Here is a 24,163-nt window from a genome sequence, read left to right on the forward strand (position 1 = left end):
GTAAGGCTGGTAAACACTTCTAAATGTCACTAAGTATTTTCAGGGAAGAACCGGCCTGCAGCTGTACTGTTTGATGGACATGCTCTGGATCCTAATGGCCATGAACAATTTACATAATAACAGTTTGCATTGGACCCATGGCTGTTCAAGACTTGCATTCTGCAATAGTTATACAACAGTTATAACTAGTAGTGGACCTCTCCTAAACGTATCTAAAATACACTGAAATGCGAAAATCAGAACAAAGCAAGACAAATCCCTGAGATGAACAAGTAGCCAAGGATGGCACCCAAGAAAGAAAAAGAAACAAGAGTATAGCCAACCTTTTTTTTTTTTAATTAGAGTATATTATACTTCCAAACTGGATACACTAGAAATTGGCAATGCAACATAAGATGCAAAGGAATATACCAGTTACTGTCAAAATGACCCTGTACAGCCTTGTAATGCAAAAAGCTTTATACAATACAAATTTTCAGTAATGTACATAAACCTTGACAGTATGATCATCTGAACAAAATATGAGGAGTTAAAAAAAGGAAAGAAGAAAGTGCTGAGAACTCTAACTGCATTACTATATGGAAAAATAAGCTAGCTTTCATTGAAGAATGCATAGTGAAAACAGAATTGAAGTTAGTTGGCAGGTGACTATCTCAAAGACGTTAGTGTTTTACACGGAAAGGATATCTATGGAATACATCCTTCCCTGAGTATCAAACTGCAAACCAAATTCAGGGGTACATATTACCTCAGTGGAATCTGAAAAATGCTGTAGTTTTTTCTTTATTAATAACAATAATAATATAAAAAGTCAAACAAACTCCAAACACACCTTTTCTCACTCAGAAAACTTTTTATAATTTACCAGAAAGATTGATGACTCTTTCCAAAGTGCTAAAAAAGTCGCCCAATTACATTAAGCATTAAGTCATTCAAATACAAGTTCAGTGGCAAGCATCTGAGCAGTAACCGTCTCCTTCCAACACCCCTCTTGATCTTGAAAGTTTCACCCTAGGACCTCGTATTGCACAAGTGGCATGCTGTAAAATCCGCAGTCTTAATTGTCAGGGCCACCCTTCAGGTTTTTAACCTGCTGGTGCTCACATGGGATTCACCCTTCTGTCTGCCTCTCTGGGATCACTGTGGCCCTCTTTCCTGTCATCACTGAACTTGTAATTTTGAAAGCACATGATTAGCCAAGTGGCACATTCTCCATTATATGGGGATAAAGACATGACTTTAAAAAAACCAACCCACCCATAAGCCCAGTATTCTTGGAGTGTATTGTCCATAACTGTCTATAGTGTCTTTTACTGAGACATTGACAGGGCAGCGCTGAATGACGTTTCAGACGTGGCCAAGAACAGATGTCTCTGCTGGAGGATGACCCAGGGTGTGGGAGCTTCCCGCCCTAGCTGGCTCAGCCTCCCTGCCCCTGGGGACATCTCCTTAGTGTAAACAGGTTTGCCAGGGCTGGATGACTGGCAAGGGAAGTGTAGCACACCTGCTAGGTCTGGGGGAGGGAGGGTGGGTATAGGGGAGGACCATGGTGTGGACAGAAGGTACAGACTTCTGGCTTCCTGTAGAACTGTACCAATTTCAAGGGGCGCTTTCAGTGAAGCAAACTGACTAGAGGAAGAAAATTAGGGATGCTTTTATTTTCCCCCGGTGGAACAGATGAAAAAAAAAAATCCCAACTCTAGGATAAAACATGATGGAAAACAGCAATGCAGTAAGAAAGCATTCCTCCTGTACACCAGTTCTTCAATAGATAAATAATATATAAACTTTTATATTCCAAACCTCTCATTATTATACAAAGCACATTTCTTCCTGCTCTTTCAGCCTGTTTCATACTGGAAATTCTGTTGCCTTAAAAATACAAGCCATTAACATGTTTAGCCAAAGATTCTTTTCTTTTTCTTCTTTTAAAATCACCCATTACTTTTTAAGAATAGCAAAGGGCTGTACAACCAATCCACATCTGCTTCTTGCTGCAATAAAGTGCTGCACACAAGTTGCCATTTTAATGACCACAAAATAAGAGCTTTAAATAAGTATAAAGTTAGCCTCCTAGCAGGTTATATCTACCAGGCGTTAACAAAATGGAATACAGAATTATTAATAACATGGAGAATAGCGCTACAGCCAGACGATCGGCAAACACAACGGAAACGTCTCAGGGGCATAAACTGAACGGTAGGACTAAACAGCACCTTTTTGTTGGGTTGTTATATGTCAAAGAGGTTATGACAAAAGTTTCAAACATACAGTCTACTCTTTCCATAAAAAAGGTACATTTTCTTCCTTTTATTTTACTTTTCTTTTTTTGCAGATGAGAAACAAAAACTAGTGCAAGACCAAAGCACTGTGCAAAACTGCCGTTTCTTTTTTAGTCTGAGCATTTATACCCAGAATTTATCCAAACCCCTTTTAATCTCCTTGGCTGGATTTATCAACCATAAAATTTTTCACTCATACAATTTTTCTTTTCCTGCAAACAAATGGTAACCACTGACAATACATCACACATATATATATAATCTGCCCTTAAAAAAATGATGCACTGTGTGTGTGTGTACCATACACATTGCATATGTATGGACACACACACAAAACACACTGAAGTTTTGTGATGGCCGCAGTGCTGCAAGCGATTTCTTCCAGATGGGGCTCTCGACTGCTCTCATCTTCATAACCAGAGATGCGAGCACAAGGTCTCCAGGATTCTGTCGGAAATCTCAGGCAGCACTGCGATGTCTACCATTCCTTCATCGACTAAGCACCAGGCCCTACCACTCTGTAGCCACAAAATAGAGAGGGGAAGGTAATGAAGGAGCTTGGGGAGCCACTGTAGCGGATGAACAACCCAGGAGGGCAAGGAACGTTCATCGCTGCAAAAGAAGCCAGTACAAAAAATGTGCAAATGTTGTGGCACACGAGACATGGCTGTCTCTTTCTCAATCCACAAATGCCCACACGCCCCATTCACCCAACAGAAAACAAAATGCACTGGTACAGAAGCTTACAAGTGCTGATTGCCGGTAAGCACACTCTCTTTAGGGTTTAACAAGACAAATTTCCTTTCAAAGTACGGAGAAGGGCTGAGAGTGGGAGTGGGTGGCTGGGGAGGCATGCCTCTGAAGGTAGACGGATGCAGTAGGTCACCTCTCTGAAGATTGGATAAAGCAGCTTTCAGGTCAATGCAATAGGTATACACACAGAGCCAATTCTCTATTCCTTACTAAAGATATACAGTACACGTGGTTCAGACCCGGGCGGGTCTGTAGGTTTTGCAGCAACGTACACCTGCTGGGGTTGTGTTTAAGTTTTGTGAGTTTTGTGTTTTTGTCTCTGTCTCTTGGTTTTTGGTTCGGAGCCCGGCTGCCCTCAGACAGTCTCCGCTCTCTCTCTCAGTCCGAGATAGGCGAGGAAGGAGTGTTTGGGGGACGGGATGCTGGGCGGCGCAGTCTGAGGTCGGGGAGGGTGGAATGTGAGATCCAACTGGTTCTTGGGGTATAACATCGTCAAGGGAATGAGATGGGCGAAATCCGAGTTCCGGTACTTGTCAAAGCGCAAAGGGGAGCCGTTCAAGGGCAAGGCCTTGAGTGCCAGGTTGGGCTCGGAGCCGCCGCCGCCGCAGCCACCGCCGTGGGCGGCCGACAGGGCCACCGTCTGCAGAGCCTGGGAGGCGGACATGACCGACAGGGGAGACAGGAGGTGGCGGGCGCTCCCCACCACGAGGAGCGGGGCCCCGGGGCCGGCGGCTTCCTTGGGGGCCGGAGCCGGGCCCTTCTTGTCCTCCTCGGGGCTGTCCGTGCTCTGGTGCTTCTTGACGTGGCGGCTGAAGACGAAGGGGTGAGTGGTCTTGAACAGGCACTCTTCGCAGCTGAAGGTCTGGCGCGGGGCGTGCTTCAGCTTCTTGTGCAGGTTGAGATTGTCCTTGCGTTTGCAGCTGTAGCTGCACTGGTCACAGTGGAAGGGCCGCTCCCCGGTGTGCACGCGCACGTGCTCGATGAGCTTGTTGGCGGTCTTGGACAGGTAGCCGCACTGGTCGCACTTGTAGTGGTTGCCGAGGCGATGCTCGCGGGTGTGCGTCTCCAGCTCCAGCTGGTTGGCCTTCACCGTCTGGCAGATCCGGCACTTGTACTCCATCTTGTAGTGGGTCTTGAGGTGGCACTCCATGGCGGCGGGGCGGTTGGTGGAATAAATGCAGAATGGGCACCTGCGGGGGATGGGGGGGGAGGGGGGGAAAGCAAGGATAGGGGAGGGTCAGCCACGTGCGCTCCGCGGCCGCCCGGCTGCTCCCCGCCTAGCCAAACTGCCCTCGGCCGCCCTCCCAGCTCCGAGGCCCGGCCTGCCCCCCTGCCCAGCCCGGCCCTGCCGCCTCCTGAGGGGGTGAAGAGGACCCTCTTTGGGCGCTGCTGCGGACAGAGCCGTCCCTCGGGCTGCTTGGGGTCTCCTGGCTGCACCAGCGGGACGCCAGCCCCCAGGAAGGGGAGCAGAGCCAGTGCGGCGGGACCCAGCTACGCTGTTCTCCCCTCCATCCTCCCCGCCCGGCCCCTCGGAGCCCTCCCCGCTCCCCCACTGGCCACGGCCGAGGGCTAACCCTCACGACCTCCCCTCGAGATGGGAGCAACACAGAGAATCGACTTTTCATGCACCACACCAAGCACACGCAGAAAGGCTAAGAGTTTTGAAGAATAGCTTATAGGGGGAGAGCTACCTCCAGCAAATAGAAAGTCGTAGGGGTCAGAATCGTGCTGATTAAAGGGTGGTTAGGATGAGAAGGCCTGTGGGTGTGTCTGTGTGCGAGTGTGTGTGTAGATACAGAGATCTGTACTCATAAAACCTGTCTCCTACAGCAGGGGGCTCCGTCAGGGAAGGGAGGTGAGGACCAGGACTGGGGGCAGGGGAGGAGGCCCACCCAGTAGCCCATCTACCAATGAGGGATCGGGGCGAGGGAGACGACTGCTGTCTGGAGCTTGAAGACATCATTAATGCATTATTAATGATTAATGTTATTACATCATGGAAATAATCATCCAAAGGGATCGTAAGTTCTCAGCGGGCAAGACCGTATCTCACGTTTCTTCTGTATTCTCTCCAGTGCTGGGTAGAGCACTCAGCACATGGTGGGCACTGATTCATTACCGGACGGGTCTCTACAAGTAATTTAGGCAGATTCGAGAAGGGCCGGTTTCAATCCCAGCTCCATCACCTTATCTGGGTGGCTGTGCCCTGGGACAAAGCCTGGCCCTCTCCATCCTACGCAGTGAGGCTACGCTACCCCCAAGCCTCCTGGTTGTCCAGAGGGGCGAGGAGGGCAGGGGCGGGGGGCAGGTTTACAGACTCTGCTGAGCTTCGCTCTGTAGAAGCTGCCGGGCTGGAGTCGGTGGCTGATATGATAGCTGTAGCGTGTGTGCTCTCTATACCAAAAGAATGCAAATGCAAAAGTGGCTGCCTCGGCTCTGGCCTGGCACCTGCAGGGCAGGGCCCGGGAGTGAATTGTCCTCGGAGGGTTTGGAGAGGTTTTCAGCAGAGCCCAACACACCCAGTGCCCGTGCACTGCTCCTCAGCGCCAAGCCCGCCGTTAGCCTCGGAACCTCAGCTCACAGAAGAGTGCACACGAGAGAAATATAAAGCCCATTCCCAGGTCAGGTGCACACACAACCCCTACGCCAAGCTGGGCCTTACCTAGAGGAGTCTGAAACTCACCACTGTCCTGAGCTACGGCAAAAGAAAAATAATAGTATAATCTTATTTGATCTGCATTATGAACAGGATATAGAGTACAAGCAGTCCCATCACAGAAAAGCAATTTAGACATCGGCAGTCTGTTTCACGTTAAGGACATTTCTGTGACCCACGGCTCAATCTTTCTCTCCCTGCTCAGGCAGAGTGCTAAGGGTTTTCCGTGCTCCCATTATTTATTGTAAAGACACTCTCTCGGGCAAATTAATTCTCTGATACAGCAAAGGGAAAAACAAAACAAAACAAAACAAAGACTCACTGTATAGCCAGAAGGCATTAGCAATTTTTTCAAAGTATTCTTCTACTTGGTCATCCTAGAACATAAACTATTACATAGGGGACCATTAGCACCGCACGGGAAGTGTCTACACCCGCAAAAGCATCAGCATTCACTCTGCATCCTCCTCAATGGGTTGGAGGCTCGGGACTCCTTAGGTCCCCGAGGAAAGGGGACCTAACTGGCAAAGCCACAACTGGCTGGGGCCACAGGTAATGGGTGTGACTGGGCTTCTGGGCAGGGCGATGACTGCTAGTCCAACCACGGAAATACATGGCTCCTTTTTTTAAAAAAAAAAAAAATGAGTACACAAATATTTAGAAAGGGACGGTGGGATCAAACGAAATCAAATTCCCAAATAAGCTCCTGCTAGGCATTTCCCATTTAGGGGTGATGTGAATGCTAACTGCCCCTCCCCCCAACCCCTTTCCCCTGCCCTCCCCCTCCCTCCTAATTGCCCCCAAGAGTGAAACAAAATGAGATCGGACAGTAGGTGCTGCTCCTCTGGGCAGGATTTTGAGGAGGGTCCCCCTGACCAGGCAGGAGCCTGGGGCGTCCACCCTGCACTGCGCCCCCCACACTCGACTCCCAAGCTCCTTCTGGGTCTCCTCACCCCTCGCCCATTCAAGAGTTTCAAAGATAAAAATATTTAAAAACAAAAGGTTTTTTTTGTTCTCGCATTAAGTAAAATGTCGTTTTTCATTCTTTTAATAACATGATCATTTTAGCTAAACATGAATAATTAAGCATTGAAAATGGTGTGTCTTTCTGTGCCCAATGACAGATACGTCTTTCTCTTTACCAGACCACGAGTGCCTCGTGAACAGGGACTCTGATTTCAGAAGCACTGGGAAGATTAAACTCTGGTAGAGCTCGGAGGTACATTTCCCGAGGGTGGAAATGATGTTTTATTCCTTGTTTGCCCTTTAGCACCTATTATCAAGCCAGACACACAGCACGTTTGATAATAACGGATGGGTCTCTCTTCAGACCAGAGGGCTTGTTGCAAATATTGGCTAATGATGATACTCATTGTCTAGGTCTTTGGGGATCTGGGAAGAACATGTGACCGGAAGTGTCAGATCTCAGGAAGGCTACACCAGGGAGATCCTGATTCCAGCTCCTGGGAAGGCATAAGGCATATTTGTAGGAAGACACAAGGCATGTGATCTTTGCATGAAAAACAGTGCCTCTTGCCTGTTCACACTGGCAAGGATCTGATATTTGGGGGTGGGTGTGTGTATGGGGTAGCTGCAGCGCTTATTTAAAAGACTTGCGGCAAATCATCTAAAAAATAGAGAAGGTGAAGTACAGTGACAGTGTAATGATTTACACTTGGGGACACTAACCCCCAAGTCCCTTAAAATCAAGTCTGAACAAAACTCAAGCAGTGCAGGATGGGTCTACCCTTGAATGTCTGTGTAGAGCTGCTTCAGCAAGTCGTCTTGTGAAATGGATTCTCCTGCTGACATCTGCTGACCCCCTGGGGGGCAGGTCTAATTCCTTTCCAGCTAAAGGCAGCAGAGATGCCTGATTAATGCCCCCTATACCAAGCTCCCCCTCTCCATCACCCCAAAACCTTCAGGAGAGGGAACGGGGTAGGGATGGGGAAAGGGTGTTTAATAAACAACACAGTAAAAGGTTCTGTACTTGCTTTCCTTACTTGAGCCCACCGGTGGGGACAGTGTGGCATTTCTTATGCTCCAGCAGCTGTTCGGGGGTCTTCATGAACTTGTGGCACACGTCACACTCAAACATCCGGGTGATGAGGTGGATCTGCAGATGGCGCTCAAACATGTTCTTCGTCTTGCAGACAAAGTTGCAAAAAACGCATTCGAACCCTGAAAGGACCGAGGCTGGGTGTACGGGTGCATGGGGCAGAGGGACAGGAGGGCAGGAGTAGGGCAAAGAACCCCCTTCTTCCCCTCCCCTCCAGCTGTACCCTTTCAGGCACTATTCCCTGCATCTCTGGGCTAAAAGGAGTTAAACATACAGCTTCGGAATCAATGTCAAACTCCCCATCCTTCTACCCCATGTACGGATGCAAATCTAGCCAGAAAACACACGCAAATTTTAGATGATACGTATTATACTGTTCCCAGACCTAATATTCGTTTTTCAACATCACTTCTCTCAAGGCCTTATTCTCAAGACTGGGTCATCCCTCCAGAGCGGGTAGGGTTGAGCAGACCAGCCCACCTCCTCCCTTACCTTTCTCTGGCTTTTCCTCACTATTCAGTGAGGGTTGGCTCCCAGGCATGACAGAGATGACCAGCAGGTTGTTTCCGCTCTTGTTTTTCTGGGAGCTGTCTGAATCGTCTTTGCTGTTGGCTGAATCACTCAGAGCTGAGAGGGAGGATGAAGAGGGGCTATTTGATTCACTGGGGGTCTTTCTGTCTTCCCCTGAAAAATTAAAAAAAAAAAACAACCACACAGGGCTGTTATTTAGGAGATGAAAACCCTAGGATGATAGCAATTATGGATGGGGGATTTGGGGCCTCATGGCTACATCATCACTCAGGGAGTATAAGCTGAGGTCTCCAGCTCTTCCAGTGCTGGGTGCCAGGTCCCAGTCACCTAGGTGATGACACTTGTGTTTCTTGGGCCAAGAGGAGATATTCAATTGGCAAGTGTTAACTGGGGTCTTATAATAATTAAAACAAAATGACAATAATAGCTAAGATAAATGTATTACCAAGTTCTAGGAAGTGTCATGCTTTCAATGCATTATCTCATTTTATCCTATCAAGAATCTGATGAGGCATGGCTATTATCACCCTCATTTTACAGACAAGGGAAGGGAGGCACAGCCAGGTTACTGTGGCCTTGGTCACGTGGCTAGGAAGTGGTGGAGCAGAATTTCACTTGGTCAGACTCTAGCATCCGTGTTCCTCATCAGAGCACTGGACTCTCCCTCAAAACCAGGAGTAAACAAGTCAAGAGGCCATGTAAATCTATTGTCAGGAGATTTCTGCTTCCATTCAAGATGCAGTGTCAGAGACAGGATCTACCAGATTTTGTCTGAAAAAAACAGACAAAATCTATCAAACGATAGTTTTCACAACATTGGTCACAAGGCAATGAAGAGGAGTGACCCCTGAGAGAGAGGAAAGAAAGCAGGCAGACTCTAGGTTTGCCTTGCTTCCTGCCTGGACAGACTTTACTTTTCAGGATGCAGTGCAGGGGTGGGGAACTGCCTGGAAGACTCACTGAGTTGAGGAGTTAGAGCTGAGGGTCTGAGGAGATTAACATGGCTGGACTTTGCAGGACAGAGCACCAGAGAGGAAAAAGCAGCACAGGAGAGGACCCCAGAGATCTGCAGAGGGTCCCCCCCAGGACATTCAGCAGAGTAGGGATCAGAGCATGTGTATGAGGAAACTACTCAAAGTTAGAGGGAAAAAAGCCATCTGAAAGGCTTAGAGAATAGTGTCTGTTTCCACTGGCCAAATTAGAAAAACTCATAATTCCTGAGGCATTGAGTAGAAAACTGAGGAAGATCTTTTAATAGTGGGTAATGATTAGCCCTGGATGGAGCACTGCTCCAGACCTGCCTAACAAATCATAAGCAAGGCCCTCAAAGGATCAAAGTTGCCAAGTGATTAACTGCACCCTAAGACAAAGGTCAAGAATATTTATAGGAATATTAAATATACAGCACCCAACAAGGTAACAATCACAATGTCTGACATCCAAACAAAGATTATCAGGCATGCCAAGAAACAAGGAAACACAACCCAAAATGGAAAGAATAATCAACCAACCAAAACTGACCCAGAACTGACAAAATTGTTAGAATTTGCAGACAAAGACATAAGAGCAGTTATTGTAACTGTATTCCATATGTTCAGAAAGGTAAGTAGACAGATGAAAGGTATAAAAAAGATCCAACCCAAATTTCTAGAGATGAAAATTATAGTGTCTAACATGAAAAATACACTGGATTACCAGCAATTTAGACATGGCAGAAGAAAAGATTAGTGAACTTGAAGATATAGCAATAGAAATGATCTGAAATGAAACAGAGAAAAAAGAATCACAAAAATGAAAAGGGCATCAGTGAGCTGTGGGATGCCTGCAGGTAGCTTGATATAAGTTCAACTGAAGTCCCTAATGGGGTAAGGAGGGCAGAAAAAATATTTGAAAAGGCCAAAATTTTTCCAAATTTGAGGAAACCCACAAACCCACAGATCCAAGAAACACAATGAACCCCAAGCATAAGAAAGATAGAGAAATCTATACCAAGGGACATCATAATCAAAATGCTCAAAATGAGTGATTAAAAAAAATTCTAAAAGCAGCCAGAGGAAAAAAGCTACATCACATGCAGAGGAACAAAAACAAGCATGACTGCAGATTTCTCACTGGAAGCAATGCAAGTGAGAAGCAGTGGAGTGACATCTTTAAAGTACTGAAAGAAACAACTTCCAACCTGAAACTTTATACCCAGTGAAAATATATTTCAAAAATGAAGGCAAAAAAACCCGCAAAAGAATTCATCACCAGCAGACCCAAATTACAAGAAATGGTAAAAAAAAATTCTTTAGGCAGAAGGAAAATGACACCAAGTATAAAAAATGGATCTACACAGAAAGAATGAAGAACCCTGGAAATGATAACTGCATGGGGATAGATGAGTTTTTCTTTCTATTTAAAATCTCTTTAAAATAAAAGTAATAAAAATAATCTTGTTTAAAAATAAAAACAATGTATTATAAGATTTATAACAGGTAAAGATATGGTAACAATAACATAAAGGCTGGGAGAGGAGAAATTATTGTGAGGTTGTTATACTATACAGGAAGAGGTATCATATCACTTGAAGGCAAACTGTGATGAATAAAAATGGACATTATAAAACCCAAATAACTGGAGAGCTAGCCATTGCTCATGTTCAAGAGACTTAATCTTAAGACATCAATTCTCCCCAAGCCAATTTAATGCAACCCCCCAGTTTTAGGCTAGGGTGGAAAATATAGGGAGACTATGCTTCCATTCCCTTCAGATCAGCCAACCAATTAAGTAATCTAGTGATTGTAAACTCTAGAAACAAAGTTCCTTTATTAGGAGACTAAAAAAATAAATCATTTTATATATAAGCATAAAATGTCCAGAAGTAAACAAAGCTGTAATGGTGGCTACAACTAGTGTGTGAAATGATCAGCTTTATACCTGTTTTCTTTTATTTGGGTTTTCAACATTTTCTCAAGTGACCATAAATTACTCGTCCAATTAAAACAAAGTTTGTTAAAAGAGGGAGGAAAAGTATTTATCGGCTTACAACGTTTTCAAGTCCTGTTCCTGTCAGAGCTGCACTTACACCCAGAGCACCCAACTCTTACTTCAGTTGACAATTTTTATTTTTATTTTATTTTTTGGCTGTGCCCTGAGGCATGCCATGCTGGATACTATCTCCCCAACCAGGGGTCCAATCCGCACCCCTCCTGCATTGGAAGCACAGAGTCCCAACCGCTGGACCGCCAGGGAAGTCCCAAGTTGGCAATTTTTAAAATTTTGTTCCTTAGCAGAAGTTAACTTGGTTCCTGGACAGACAGTAGGTGACCTCACTTACTGATCCACAAGGAAAGATGGAACATGCCTTTAAAATACGTTCCTCCCTTGGTACAAGGAAAGCCAGCACCACGATTGCCAGTCTCTTATCTAAATATTGAACCAGTTCAGTCACACTCTGTAGACAAATAGATTTTCAGTGGGGGCCCTGAGTCTCTGACATTGCTTCACCAAATCCATCCTCTAAGACTAGTCTTATCAACAGAATATTGCGAGTGAATATTTTAAACTAGTTTTTAGAATTAAAACAGATAATTTTAATTACCATCTTTAAGAACAGCTTCAAGTACCCTCAGGCTGACAGCACCGGGAAGAGCTACCTAAATTAATAATTGTATAAATATATAGGTGCCATGGCAAATGCTCTGGGCTACAGCACGGGGAAACAGCTCAGCCCACTCGCTTTGAAATCCCTGATCTACACAGCTTCCTCTCCCCTAGTCCACATCTCTCTTTGCTGTACCTGTAGGGAGTGAGCCAAGGTGCCCTTGTCAACCTAATCCGAGGTTCACTGTGATCCAAGAGGTCACTGATCTTCAGCATCGCAAAGATTTCTGGGGAAGGACATCTGTGTACAGGTAATGCAACCTGAAACACTAGGATGGCCAACTGAAGAGAATTTTAAAAACCTAAATCTTTCATAATTTAAAATGACACAAATGAGAGACTGAGACCAGAAAAAAGTATCAACCCTCTTGCTGCCTCAATACAAACACCATTACATTTTTTGGTGTTCTTCTCTTTATTTTTTAAAAGGTAAGCATCTCTATTTTAAAATTGTTGCCGTTAATTGCATAGTGGTTAAGAATAAGGACTTTAGATCTAGGATATCTGAGTTTGAATGCCATCTGTCCTGCTCAGAGCTGTATGACCCGGGACAAGCTATGTACTTTGTGCCTCAATTATCTCATCTGAAAAACGGGAATAATATTAGCCACCTGCCTCATATATTTGTTGTAAGGATCAAATGGGTTTTATATGCAAAGTACTAAGAACAATGCCCGGCTCATGGTAAGCATTATTGAAGCATATATTATATTATAAAATATAACATATAATATTTATAAAATATAATAATAACTAACACTTCGTATTTTCCCATGCTATTTTATATACCTGGTACACAGATGGCTCTCAAAAAATTTATGAAAATAATTATGAGATAAGCATTTTAAATGATAGTATTATATCCCTAGTAAACTTATCCTACTCTACTTAAATATTTCCTTAAAATTAAATTTTAAGTTAAAATTAATGTTCCACTGGCTGTTTTTTTTTTTTTTTCCCCTACAGATAAATTCCCAGAAGTGGGATTACATTTTCAGGGCTCTTGGTATATACTAATTAGTTTTCAAAAGTTCTACCGCTTTGCAAGGCCATGGCCACAGGAGGATCAGCAGCTTCTGGCAAGAGTGGTTAATATTATAAGACGTGCTTCTAACTGAATAGGTAAAAGATAAGCCACTTTTGAGTTTTAGTTTGACTGCTAGCGAGGCTGAACATTTTTCCTTGATGTTAAGTGATTAGCTTTTATTTCTTTCATTGTGAATTGACTGTTTATGTCCTTTGTGAATTCTTCAATTGGAGACCTAAAGTGTTTCGTACCAGTTTACATGAATTTTCCATGTTGTAAATAGGTTAACCTTTCGTTATTTTTACAGACACATTCTTCTGATTGTGGTTTTTTCTTCTCCTTTTCCTTCTCTTTTGCTTTTCTCTTGCAAACAGAAGAAATTTTCCTCTGTCAAATCTCTTGATTCTTTTCCTTCATGATTTCTTGTGTCACTTAAGCTTTTACAAATCCCTCTCACTCTGGAAGTTTGATAAATATTCTATTTTCTTCAAGCCTTTCTAGGGCTGATTTGTTAACAGAGATTGGGTAAGTCATGTGGCACTTACTTTGGTGTTAATGTGACGTGAAGTACGGATGGTTGTATCTTCCAAGTAGCTATTTAAATTCCTCAATGCCATTATTGCAACATTTAAAGATTGAAGCAAAATTTGCATTAAGGAAACAACAGGGGGAATATTTTACCTTGCCGATGTTCTCTGCAGGGACAAGGAGCTGAGAAGAAGGAGGGTAAGGAAGAGCCACCAATGAAACAGTAAACAGAGGACAGTTCCTCAGGTACCCGCTCAGCACTTCATTCACAAGTGTGCCTTGGGTAAGCGTAGCTAGTAAAGAGGTATGAAGAAGGATGTGGATTCTAAGGGAGACTAAGTAAAAATCTGCTATTCAAGTAAAGATCACAACTTTACTAGGTAACAAGAAAGCACTTCAGATCTCCTACGGTACTGAAATAAAAGATGCCCATCCCTATGACAGGTAAATCAAATGAGAAAACAAAGCTCACAGAATTAAAAGATCGCTGGCCTGTCTGGCGTCTCCTACGCATTAAAAAACTCAGGGTGGACTTTCCTGGTGGCACAGTGGTTGGGAGTCCGCCTGCCCATGCAGGGGTTATGGGTTCGATCCCTGGTCCAGGAGGATCCCACATGCTGCAGAGCAACTAAGCCAGTGCCACAACTACTGAGCCTGAGTGCCACAACTACTGAAGCCCATGTGCCTAGAGCCTGTGCTCCACAATGAGAAGCCACCGCAGTGAGAAGCTGTGTACCTCAACAAAGAGTAGCCCCCACTCTCTGCAACTAGAGAAAGCCCATGCACAGCCACAAAGACCCAACACAGTCAACAGTAAATAAATAAAAGAAACAAACAAACAAATAAAAAACTCAGAGAATGGATGAAGGCACAGAGAAGTTAAATGAATTCCTACGTTCCCAAAGCTATTTACAGTAACACAGGGTCTGGAGCCAGAATCTAGAATTCAGTGTGTGCTCTCCTCCATCCCAAGTAACTTCTTCCACACAGATTACAGGCAGACCTCAGAGACACTGCTGGTTCAGTTCCAGAACACACCAATAAAGCAAATATTGGAATAAAATGAGTCACATAATTTTTTGGGTGTCCCAATGCATATAACAGTTATGTTTACACTATATTGAAGTGTACTAAGTGTGCAACAGAATTATGTCAAAAAAAACCAATGTACATAATCTTAATTTAAAAAGACTTGCAGTGGTTAAGAATCTGCCTGCCCAGAAACAGAGACACAGATGTAGAGAACAAACATATGGACACCAAGCGGGGAAAGCAGGGAGGGTTGGGGGGAAAATGAATTGGGAGATTGGGATTGCCATATATACATTACTAATAAGAAAAAAATACCAAATTGTACACTCTAAATATATGCAGTTTACTGTCTGTTAACTGTATCTCAATAAAAGTTCTTAAAAAAAAGAAAAAGAATCTGTCTGCCAATGCAGGGGACGTAGGTTTGATCCCTAGTCTGGAAAAATCCCACATGCCATGGAGCAACTAAGCCTGTGTGCCACAACTACTGAGCTTGTGCTCTAGAGCCCTCGAGCCACAACTACTGAAGTCTGCGTGCCTAGTGCCTGTGCTCTGCAACAAGAGAAGCCACGGCAATGAGGAGCCCATGCACCACAATGAAGAGTAGCCCCCACTCACTGCAACTAGAGAAAGCCCGTGTACAGCAACAAAGACCCAATGCAGCCAATAAATAAATAAATGAAAATAAATACATAAATAAAAAAGAATCTTCTTTAATGCATTTCACTCTGGGGTCTCTGTGCTAACAGGACTATTCTGCCCAGCTAGACAAGGGACCCCGCCATCTCAGAGGGAACAAGATGTTCGCCATGTTCCCTGTGGCAATTAGGAGGTGAGTGACTTTGCATTGGTTCCTTGTGAATGTGAAGTTTCCAGTGACGACAATTAAGTGATTCCAAGTCCAACATCCCTCCATTATGGTTTCTATGGTTTCCTTGAGGTGGGGTGGAGGGGGCTGTGGAGAGGGGAGCGAGGAGGAAGGCTCTCGACTGAGTTTAAGCACACTTTGGAGTGGAGAGGGTTAGAAGAAAGAAAGTGTAACAGAAAAGAGAAAAAAAAATCTGAAAGCCAGTGGAAATGGAAGAGGGGCTGGCCTTTCCCTCCACTGGCCGTTCTAGAAATGCTGAATTTTATTTGTCTTCCGTGTGGGCTTCCCAGCTCACCTGCTGCCCACGGTGCTAATGTGGTTACGGTCAGACAACCGACTGTAAAAATGGCACCTCCTCAACTCAGCAGAACGGCTCTCTGCAGACCTCCGAATCATAGCTGCTCAACTTACTGACAAAAGCAAGCTTTTATTGCTGCTGGCACCGCGGAGCCAAAGCGGCCAGTGAAGCACAGAGAGAGACTTCTCGGCCGTGCACATCATCAGCACAATTGTCGGAGAAATTCCCCTTCCCGTATCCTTCAAGTGCCGACGACGTGAGGGGCTGACCCAGCGCCCAGCGCTGGCAGTCAGCAACGTCAGCTCGTGACTTGTAAGCAAAATGCAGGGGAACTCCTCGTCGCTGTCACTCAATGCCTCCACACTGGTGACATTTGTAACCATCACTTGGGAGAGGATGATTGCATAGTGGAGTCAAAACATCATGAAATGGATGAAGTTAACCAGCACGGCCAGAGCCTTAAAGGAAAGGAAAGCGCTGGCAAAGTCTTGGCCGCAGCCTAGAGAGCCACGGAGTGGTTTCAGGAGAAGCTGGTTGTCTTTGCCCCTGAACAGAGCTGCCACGCATCATTCTGGAGGGGGTCAGGGCTGCAATTTCAGGGAAGAGGGGGCAGAGGCTGCAGAACGAGGCGTGCAGGGCCCCGGCCCCACAACACAGGAAGGCGCAGCCCTCTCCCAGGGCGGCCCAGGGCTGTCAGAACAGCACGGGTACCGAGATCGGGCTCCAGCATGAAACTGTTCTGGCCTGAGTTTCTGGAGCCGCGTCCTGGTTGTAGACCTTGGAGAGAATACCTGACCTCTGTTAAGCCTCAGTTTCTCACCTATGTGGTACATCCACAATAGTACGGACCCCAGAGAGTTGTTATAAGACTTAAACGAGATCCAGGGTGCAAAGATGCAAGCCTGGGGCATCGTGAACGCTCCATGATGGTCACCTATGATGACGACGACCAGGGTGAGGAACAAGGAAACAGCTGGCGCCTCTCCGCCGCACTGGAGCCTGTGAACCTGTCCAATCAGCGACGCAGAAGCCGGGCCAGGCAACGGCCGGGTGGCTACAGGGGGCGTGTGGCTCTGCTACCCTGAGCAAGTCCCTCCTTCTGGAAGGAACTGTCAGTGTCGCATGGCGACGAGGGTGCCCATGCCAGGTGGGGCGGCAGGGGATGGAGGATAGAGGGGTGAGAAGGGCCGACAGGGAGGGTCACCTGTGTGCTTGGTGCCGATGTGCGCCTTGATCTCTGCCTCCTCCATGGTGACGAAGTCGCAGGCTGTGCAGCAGATGGAAAACATCCATTGCTCCTTGTCCACGTGGAGTGACATGTGGCTGACAAACTGGACGTTGAGCTCGGTCTCGAATCCACACACGTGACAGCTGTACGGGAAGAGAGAACAGTGAGCTTCTAAGTGGAAGCTACCCAGGTGCACACGGTACACTCCGAAACCTGGGCCTTGACACGTGCTTTCCTCCTACTGGATGGCTTTGCGGTAGAAAATTCTTCTGCTTTCTGGGACGCCTCTGAAGTGGTCACCGTGCCAGACAGATTAGATGCCAGCATAACGTAACAATCCCATTCATGCTATAACTATGCTAAATAATCATAAAGTTAATTAAAAATTACAGATTCCAGATGCTGTACATCACCTAACTGATTCCTTTGGGCAAAGAGATGCAGCCTTGCCAAGATATTAGCAGAGCTGGTGCACTGATAAACGCAGACAGGATTTGATAGCAAGCCTGAAAACTCAGGATTTTATAGCAACCAAACCAAATATTGATTCACGGTTGAATATGGAAGAGAAACATGAAATTCCAGGTACTAAAGAATCACATAGCTGAGGGAAAGTATGCAATACTTCCAGGGCTATTTCCTCAGGGTTCTCGGATTCCATTTCTCCTTAGAATAATTCTCAGGAAGCAGTGAGGTGCTCAGGCACAAAGGTGGGATCTTCCCAGCAGCACAAGACCTCACCACTAGGAACCCGTGAGCCTTCCACTCTCTGGACTCTGCCCCACAAAGCCACCTCTAAGATCACCTCCCTTCTAATTAACTCTCCCAGGGCCACCCAAGCCAGGAGAGGAGTCAGTGCAACACAGGGTTCAATCCAAGCAGAGGCAGTATTAAAAGGAAGCTCAGCCCTGTGCCTGAGAAGAGATGCTGTGTCATGTGTGCCCTAGCAGACGGGCAGGGAGTGTTCGAGAAAAGTCTGGGCAGCCCGGACCAGTGGGTTCCACTGGCGGCTCACCTGTAATAATAAGGATGCTTCTTCCCGTCACTGCCTTCAGAGGTGACGGCGCTGACGATGTCCTCGGTGTCCGTACTCACCAGCTTCACCGAATGGACGGTCAGGTGTTGGTTCAGGTTTGCACGGCACTTAGCAGCATAGGGGCACAAGTGGCATTTGTATTTTCTTTCCTCTGGGGGAGAAGGGACAGGAAAAAACTCAAACCACTCTCAGAAATGAAATCCCAGCACCTTGCAAAAGACCACTGAAAAGTATCGAGGAAAGGAGGGTTCAAATCTCATTTCCAATGGGGACTAAGGGGACACTTTGGAATTGTAAGTATCTAAAAAGTCTTCACATGGCAGGTTGCTCCTGTGTTCATACTTTCAAAGATAAAAGAAAGTCCCAGGGCAACTGGACCATCTGCCTTTTTTCTGGATACCAACAGGCCCCTCTTTCTGATAACATGAGACCCATATAGACCATAAGAATAGTCTGTGTGTGTGTGTGTGTGTGTGTGTGTGTGTGTATGTGTGTGTGTGTGTCTCCAAGCCCCTACATGTGTCGGTTTGGGGTGGGTGCTGAGCTGAGGAAAGGGATGTGGGTCAGCCTTCCCGGGACTGGTGTGTAAGAAAAGCCCCATCATTTCCCCTAAGCTCCAGGCCTGGGTCAGTCAAGAAATAAACACTCATGAAATTAAAGGGGAAAAAAATGACTCAGATGAAATAATTTAATTGGACATTTTCATGCTACATAAATAAAATAAAAAAATTTAATTGATTTCTTAATAGAAACCCTTTCACAAAACTGACAATGTTTCAGGGCTGTTTCCAGAGTGGCATTCTGAATTCATTTGATTAATCAAGTAAATTAAAGTAGGAGGACCAGGCTTTGCTTTTAGGTGCAGATGAAGGTAACAGGTGGCAGCAGAGGAAGGAAAGAACAGCTTCCTTTTCTGCCCTTAGTTCTGACTTTGTAATACTGGACTTGCCTTAGAGAAAACACTTGTCTTATCTAATACTTCACAGGAAGGAGTGCAAAAAGAATTTTTCTGCAACCAAATGTAAGGCATCATTATTATTATTATAGGCGGTCCCTAGCATCTGAGGTGCTGGTGGCCTGGGCTCAGCAGGGCTGGGGAGGAGCCTTATAGTGCAGATAGAATACAGTCTTTACTTGAGAATTTTTGCATTTGTATTAACCAGTGAGGTTGTTAAGTTTTGGTATTAAGGTTATGATTTCTTCATAACGTGAACTGTTGAACTTTCTACCTTTTTCTATTGTTTGGGAAAGTTTAGTAATATCAGAATTTCCTAGTCTCCAAAAGTCTAAAAAAGAACCCAGCTGGGAAAGTTTCTAGACCTGATGCTTTTATTAACAGTATCTCCATCATCTTTCCAAATTCCCCTCTGGAAACTGATTTACTTAAGTACCACCCCCCCTCCACCCCCACCTTCCTGCCCAGCTTGGGTCAATTTTGGAAATTTTGCTTAAATTATCTATGTTGTCTAAAGTTTTCAGGGTTTTTCTTTTCTTTTTTCTTTCTTTTTTCTCTTTCTTTCTTTCTTTCTTTCTTTCTTTCTTTCTTTCTTTCTTCTTTCTTTCTTCTTTCTTTCTTTCTTTCTTTTCTTTCTTTCTTTCTTTCTTTTTCTTTCTTTCTTTCTTTCTTTCTTTCTTTCTTTCTTTCTTTCTTTCTTTCTTTCTTTCTTTCTTCTTTCTTTCTCTCTCTCTCTCTCTCGCTCTCCCTTCCTTCCTTCCTTTCTTTCTTTCGCCATAGAGTTGCCCTTGTTCTCTAATCATTCTTTAATAGCATCTGTATTAAGAATAAGGCTTCCCAACCTAAGTGTTCATCCATAGATGAAAGGATAAAGAAGATGTTGTACATATACACAATGGAATACTACTCAGCCATAAAAAAGAATGAAATTTTGCCATTTGCAGCAACATGGATGGACCTGGAGGGCATTATGCTTAGTGAGATAAGTCAGACAAAGACAAATACTGTATGATATGTGGAATCTGAAAAATACAACAAGCCAGTAAATATAACAAGAAGCAGACTCACAGATACAGAGAACAAACTAATGATTACTACTGTGAGGGGGAGGGGTGCTATGGGGTAGGGAAGTGGGAGGTACAAACTATCAAGGGTAAGATAGGCTCAAGGATATATTGTACAACATAGGAAATATAGCCAATATTTTGTAATAACTAAATGGAAAGTAACCTTTAAAAATTGTATTAAAAAAAGAATTAGGCTTCCTGTTTCATAGGTGATTTTGAATACTTTTGCCTCCTTTTATTTTTTTAATCAGACTTAAAGGGATTTATCCATTTTATGGTCTTCTTCCTAGATTCTGTTCTTTTACTAACTCTTTAAGATGAGTGCTAAGTTCCTTTTTTTGTTTTGTTTTTCTTCCCTTCTAATGAAAACGTTTGAGTCTATAAATGTTCCTTGGACCAGAGCTGCAACTGCTTGTTCCAGGTTAAGGTATGAATGTTCTCCTTTCACGCCTTCTAGATGTCTGGAATTGGTGATTTTCTTCCTTTCCTTTGATGCCATTAGGTGGGACATTTTACGGATACTTGGTTATTTTAAATTTCATTTAAGCATGCTCAGAGAATGTGGCCTACAGAAGTTCTACTTTTCTGAACATGTGAAAGTTTTCTTTGTGGCTAAGTATATGACTCAATTTTGTCTTTAGTGGTTTAATATTTAAAATTCAAAATATTAAAAATATATATATAAAAAGAGAAAATTAACCTTGTCATACTAATATTGTCTTGCCCTTTTTATACTGTGTGATATATAAAACTTTTATTTTCTTTACCATTTTGTTTTGGGTTTCCTGTAAATAAGACACATTTGAATTTTTAACCAGGCTGATCTTCACTGTCAAAATTGAAATACTTCATTTGCTTATTTCCAGCTTGCTTTTAATTTACTGTTTTTATTTGATTTTTTTTTTATTATTTTTTTACTGTTGATTTTACCTCACTTCTTTTTGTCCTTGCTTATTACTGTTGCACTGATGAAGTTGCTATTTATTCGGGTTTCCACTTCCCAACACTCAGAATCAACCATATTTCTCTAATGTTATATGTAAATAAAGACAGAGACTGTCTCTCCACGAAGGGGCTCTTCTCCCCTCTGCTCTCACCTACCACAATGCGATGGATCCAGTAAGATGGGTGGGGGGGTGGCCCCATCCCCTGTACCCTCAAGGTGACAGCAACAAACTCCTTAGAGCCAGGGAATTTTACCTTAACACACCTAAAAAGGTGGACCTTTTCTCATCAATCCTCCCTGAACTCAGTGCATCCTTTCAATACAAATAAAAAGCCCTTTCCAGAGCCTTATTTGAACAGGCCAGGTAAAATGGCTTGAAAAGGTCAGGATAAAAACATTCCTACCACTTTCTGGCTTCATCTTCTTAGAGACACAGCTTTTCAATCACGGAGAAGCCGGTGGTCCAGAGAGGGAAGGCCCGGCAGGGAGATCCCGACTCACCTGTGTGTAGGGACAGATGTCGGGACAACGTCTGCTGTCGGCCAAACACTTTCCCACACACGTCACAGGGAAAAAGCTGGTCGTTAAATTTCCAGGAGGGCAACCCATTTCCTGCCTCGAGGACTATCTTCTCTGTTTCTGGAACAAAAAGCAGCATAAGGAATAAACAAGGCAACGTGAACACATTGCAGTTTAGTCAACAGTCAGGACTTAAGCCGAGGCTTCCTTCTGAAGAATTCGGTGGGTATACTGCAAGTACTGAGAAGTCTCCGGTCTTCACACCCATCTCCTGTCTCCCAGGTGGCTGTTCTTGAGAGCTGTGGTGGCAAATGGATTCCAATTTTACTCAAGTCTCCTGTGCTTTCTCTCCTTCCTCACTAAAAGTCAGTGGACCCAACCCTCCAGCAGGTTGACAGCCTGGTTTAGCACCGTGCTCGGTATACAGTCGGCACTCCACGAATAGGTGCTGAAGGAGCGAATGGCTGAGTTGCATGTTAAAATTCCACAAATGCAGACACTTGCCACCAGACAGGGAATCAAGCGTGCCGAAGCTCAGATTCTGATGTAAAAGCAGACGGTTTCATCTCTTGAAAGGAAATACACTTTCACTGCCCTTTATTGAAACAAAAGTTTTGCTCTGTGTTCTGGGTTGTGCAAAGTCCTTAATGAGGAACTCAGTGTCACACACCCTCAGGGGTGACAACTGCACACTGCTTGCCACGGCCTCGATGTGTGTGTCCCCTCAAAGTCATATGCTGAAACCCCAATGCTCAAGGTGTGGTTTTCGGTGGTGGGGTCTCGGGGAGGTGATTAGCCACAAGGGTGGATCCTCCTGACTGGGATGAGTGCCCTTCAGAAAGAGGCCCCACAGGGCGCCCAGCCCCCGTGCCGTGTGAGGACACGGCAAGACGTAGGCAGTCTGTGTCCTGGAAGCAGGCCCTCACCCGACCATGCCGGCGCCCTGATCTAGGGCTTCCAGCCTCCAGAACCGTGGGCCCAGTCTGTGGTCTTTTGCTACAGCAGCCTGAAAGGACTCAGACACTCCTCCACATAACACTCCCTAACGCAAGGGTATACAACCAGAATTTCCCCAAAGGTCTCATCATATCTGGGAAAATGATGAGAGCCACAAGTCATCTGTACCTAATTCACAGCCACGAACGACCTAAGTGGTCATTAATACCTTCTCCTGTCACCTTAAAAAGTTTTTATATTCTCGTCATCATTCATTGAGTTGCCTCTAATTTTCTCGCCCATATTTCTTCTCACTGAACTGTAATGGATTTGACAAACATTCCTTCTACAGTAAGATAAGGAGACAGGTGACAGAGCACCAAAAAGAGGCACGGGGACACTTCCACGAGGACACTTGTCTGGGCCACTACTAGGGCTTTCAGCCTTGCTCTGAAGAGCAAGACAAATAATTCACTGAGTCAATATCTTGTCCTTTACCTCAGTAAATTATTGTGAATGTTCCTATAGCACGACAGTGCTTTACAGAGCCAGATACCACATGGTGACGAGTAAATGGTGGGAAGAGCTTTTCGTAAGATCCAAGCAGAGGAAAACACACAGACCACCGGGCAGAGACAATATCAGAACACAGGACCTGATTTCCCACAATTTGGTTAAAACTGCTCCCCAGATACAAGCACAGGCTTCCACCTGGATTTGGGTGAGTCAACTGAATCAATTCTCATTTGAATTCAGACTTGCCAGAGAGCGTAATCTCATGCAAGAAGTAAATACGAATGTGTGTTTGGAAGGTGGGGGATTGATGGTGAAATTGCAAAAATGTTTGCTGTGAGACACCTGCCGGCAATCCTACCACTGATAAGGCACATTTATTGATTTATGCGTGTTTGTTCAATGTAGTAGCTCTCTGGGCCTCAAGAGAGAAGAGCTAGTCTTCTCATTAGAGTAGGAATGTGTGACTGTAAACCTCTGCAGGGGGAGAGGTGGAACTGTGGGGGAAAGAAGGTGAGAAAGGAGGTACAGGGCTCTGAGATGTGAGGACAAGAACCACTCTCAGACGACCAGCCTCGAGTCCAAGCGGGGGCATTTCCACCGCCCGGTGCGAGAGGGTATTTTAGCAGCCCCTTTGCAGTGTGTAAACAAAACAGTGCTTCAAAGGCGGGTGTCAGTAATAATTATAAGGAGAGATCAAGAGGGTACAGGGTCACACTCTAAATATATGCACTTTATTGTGTGTTAACTGTATCTCAATAAAAGTTCTAAATAAAAAGAAAAAAAAGAGGGTACGGGGCTTCCAATACATTCACAACAAGAATGAACGAACTGGGTCACAGACCGAACAAGTAGATGCAATGAGAGAGAAAGACGTCTTTTAGTAATTGAAGTTTTAGTCACATGCTTGAGAAGTTGAAGCATCAGGAAAAGTCCAATTCCCTCCACTGGCCTCGAATGTGGTTAGAACCATGAAGGCTGTGCTGGGGCTAAGCAGGAGGACCGCCTGCAGCCATGGGGAGGCAGGTGAGGCACCACGGGCTTGTCCAGGCCCGGGCAACCACCCCCTGGGGTCTGGCCCCCAAGCCCTGTCGAGGGACCGCTCCTCTCCCCCCTTGCTTGTCTGCATTTGCTGCCGCAGCCCATTGTAATTTCCCACGCAAGAGCAAGGCAATCAGGCCATCGGAGCCTCACCCCAGAACATGACCTTGAAATCGCAGCGGGGTGAGGCTGGGGGTGGAGGTGCAGGGGCAGGAGGGGAATTACTACTTTGCCTAAACAAGT

The 24,163-nt window shown here is 45.0% G+C and overlaps 1 protein-coding gene across 2 annotated transcripts in view; it reads right to left on the reverse strand.

The window, feature by feature from the left end:
* Positions 1-366: 366 nt before the first annotated feature.
* ZNF827 (zinc finger protein 827) overlaps positions 367-24,163 on the reverse strand; it is a 169,590-nt gene continuing 145,793 nt past the window's right edge. The window contains exons 9-15 of one of the 2 annotated variants that reach the window (XM_057729026.1): positions 21,413-21,550; positions 17,923-18,094; positions 16,884-17,050; positions 8,243-8,434; positions 7,695-7,872; positions 5,698-5,730; positions 4,139-4,225 (exon numbers count right to left, since the gene is read on the reverse strand). In XM_057729026.1, coding sequence (XP_057585009.1) covers positions 5,715-5,730; positions 7,695-7,872; positions 8,243-8,434; positions 16,884-17,050; positions 17,923-18,094; positions 21,413-21,550 — 863 coding nt within the window. In that variant the 3' untranslated portion in view covers positions 4,139-4,225; positions 5,698-5,714. Of the gene's footprint in view, positions 4,226-5,697; positions 5,731-7,694; positions 7,873-8,242; positions 8,435-16,883; positions 17,051-17,922; positions 18,095-21,412; positions 21,551-24,163 lie in introns of both variants that reach the window. The other variant, XM_057729027.1, reaches the window with a different exon arrangement.

Source organism: Hippopotamus amphibius, chromosome 3, assembly GCF_030028045.1.
Source record: "Hippopotamus amphibius kiboko isolate mHipAmp2 chromosome 3, mHipAmp2.hap2, whole genome shotgun sequence".
Lineage (NCBI taxonomy): Eukaryota > Metazoa > Chordata > Mammalia > Artiodactyla > Hippopotamidae > Hippopotamus > Hippopotamus amphibius.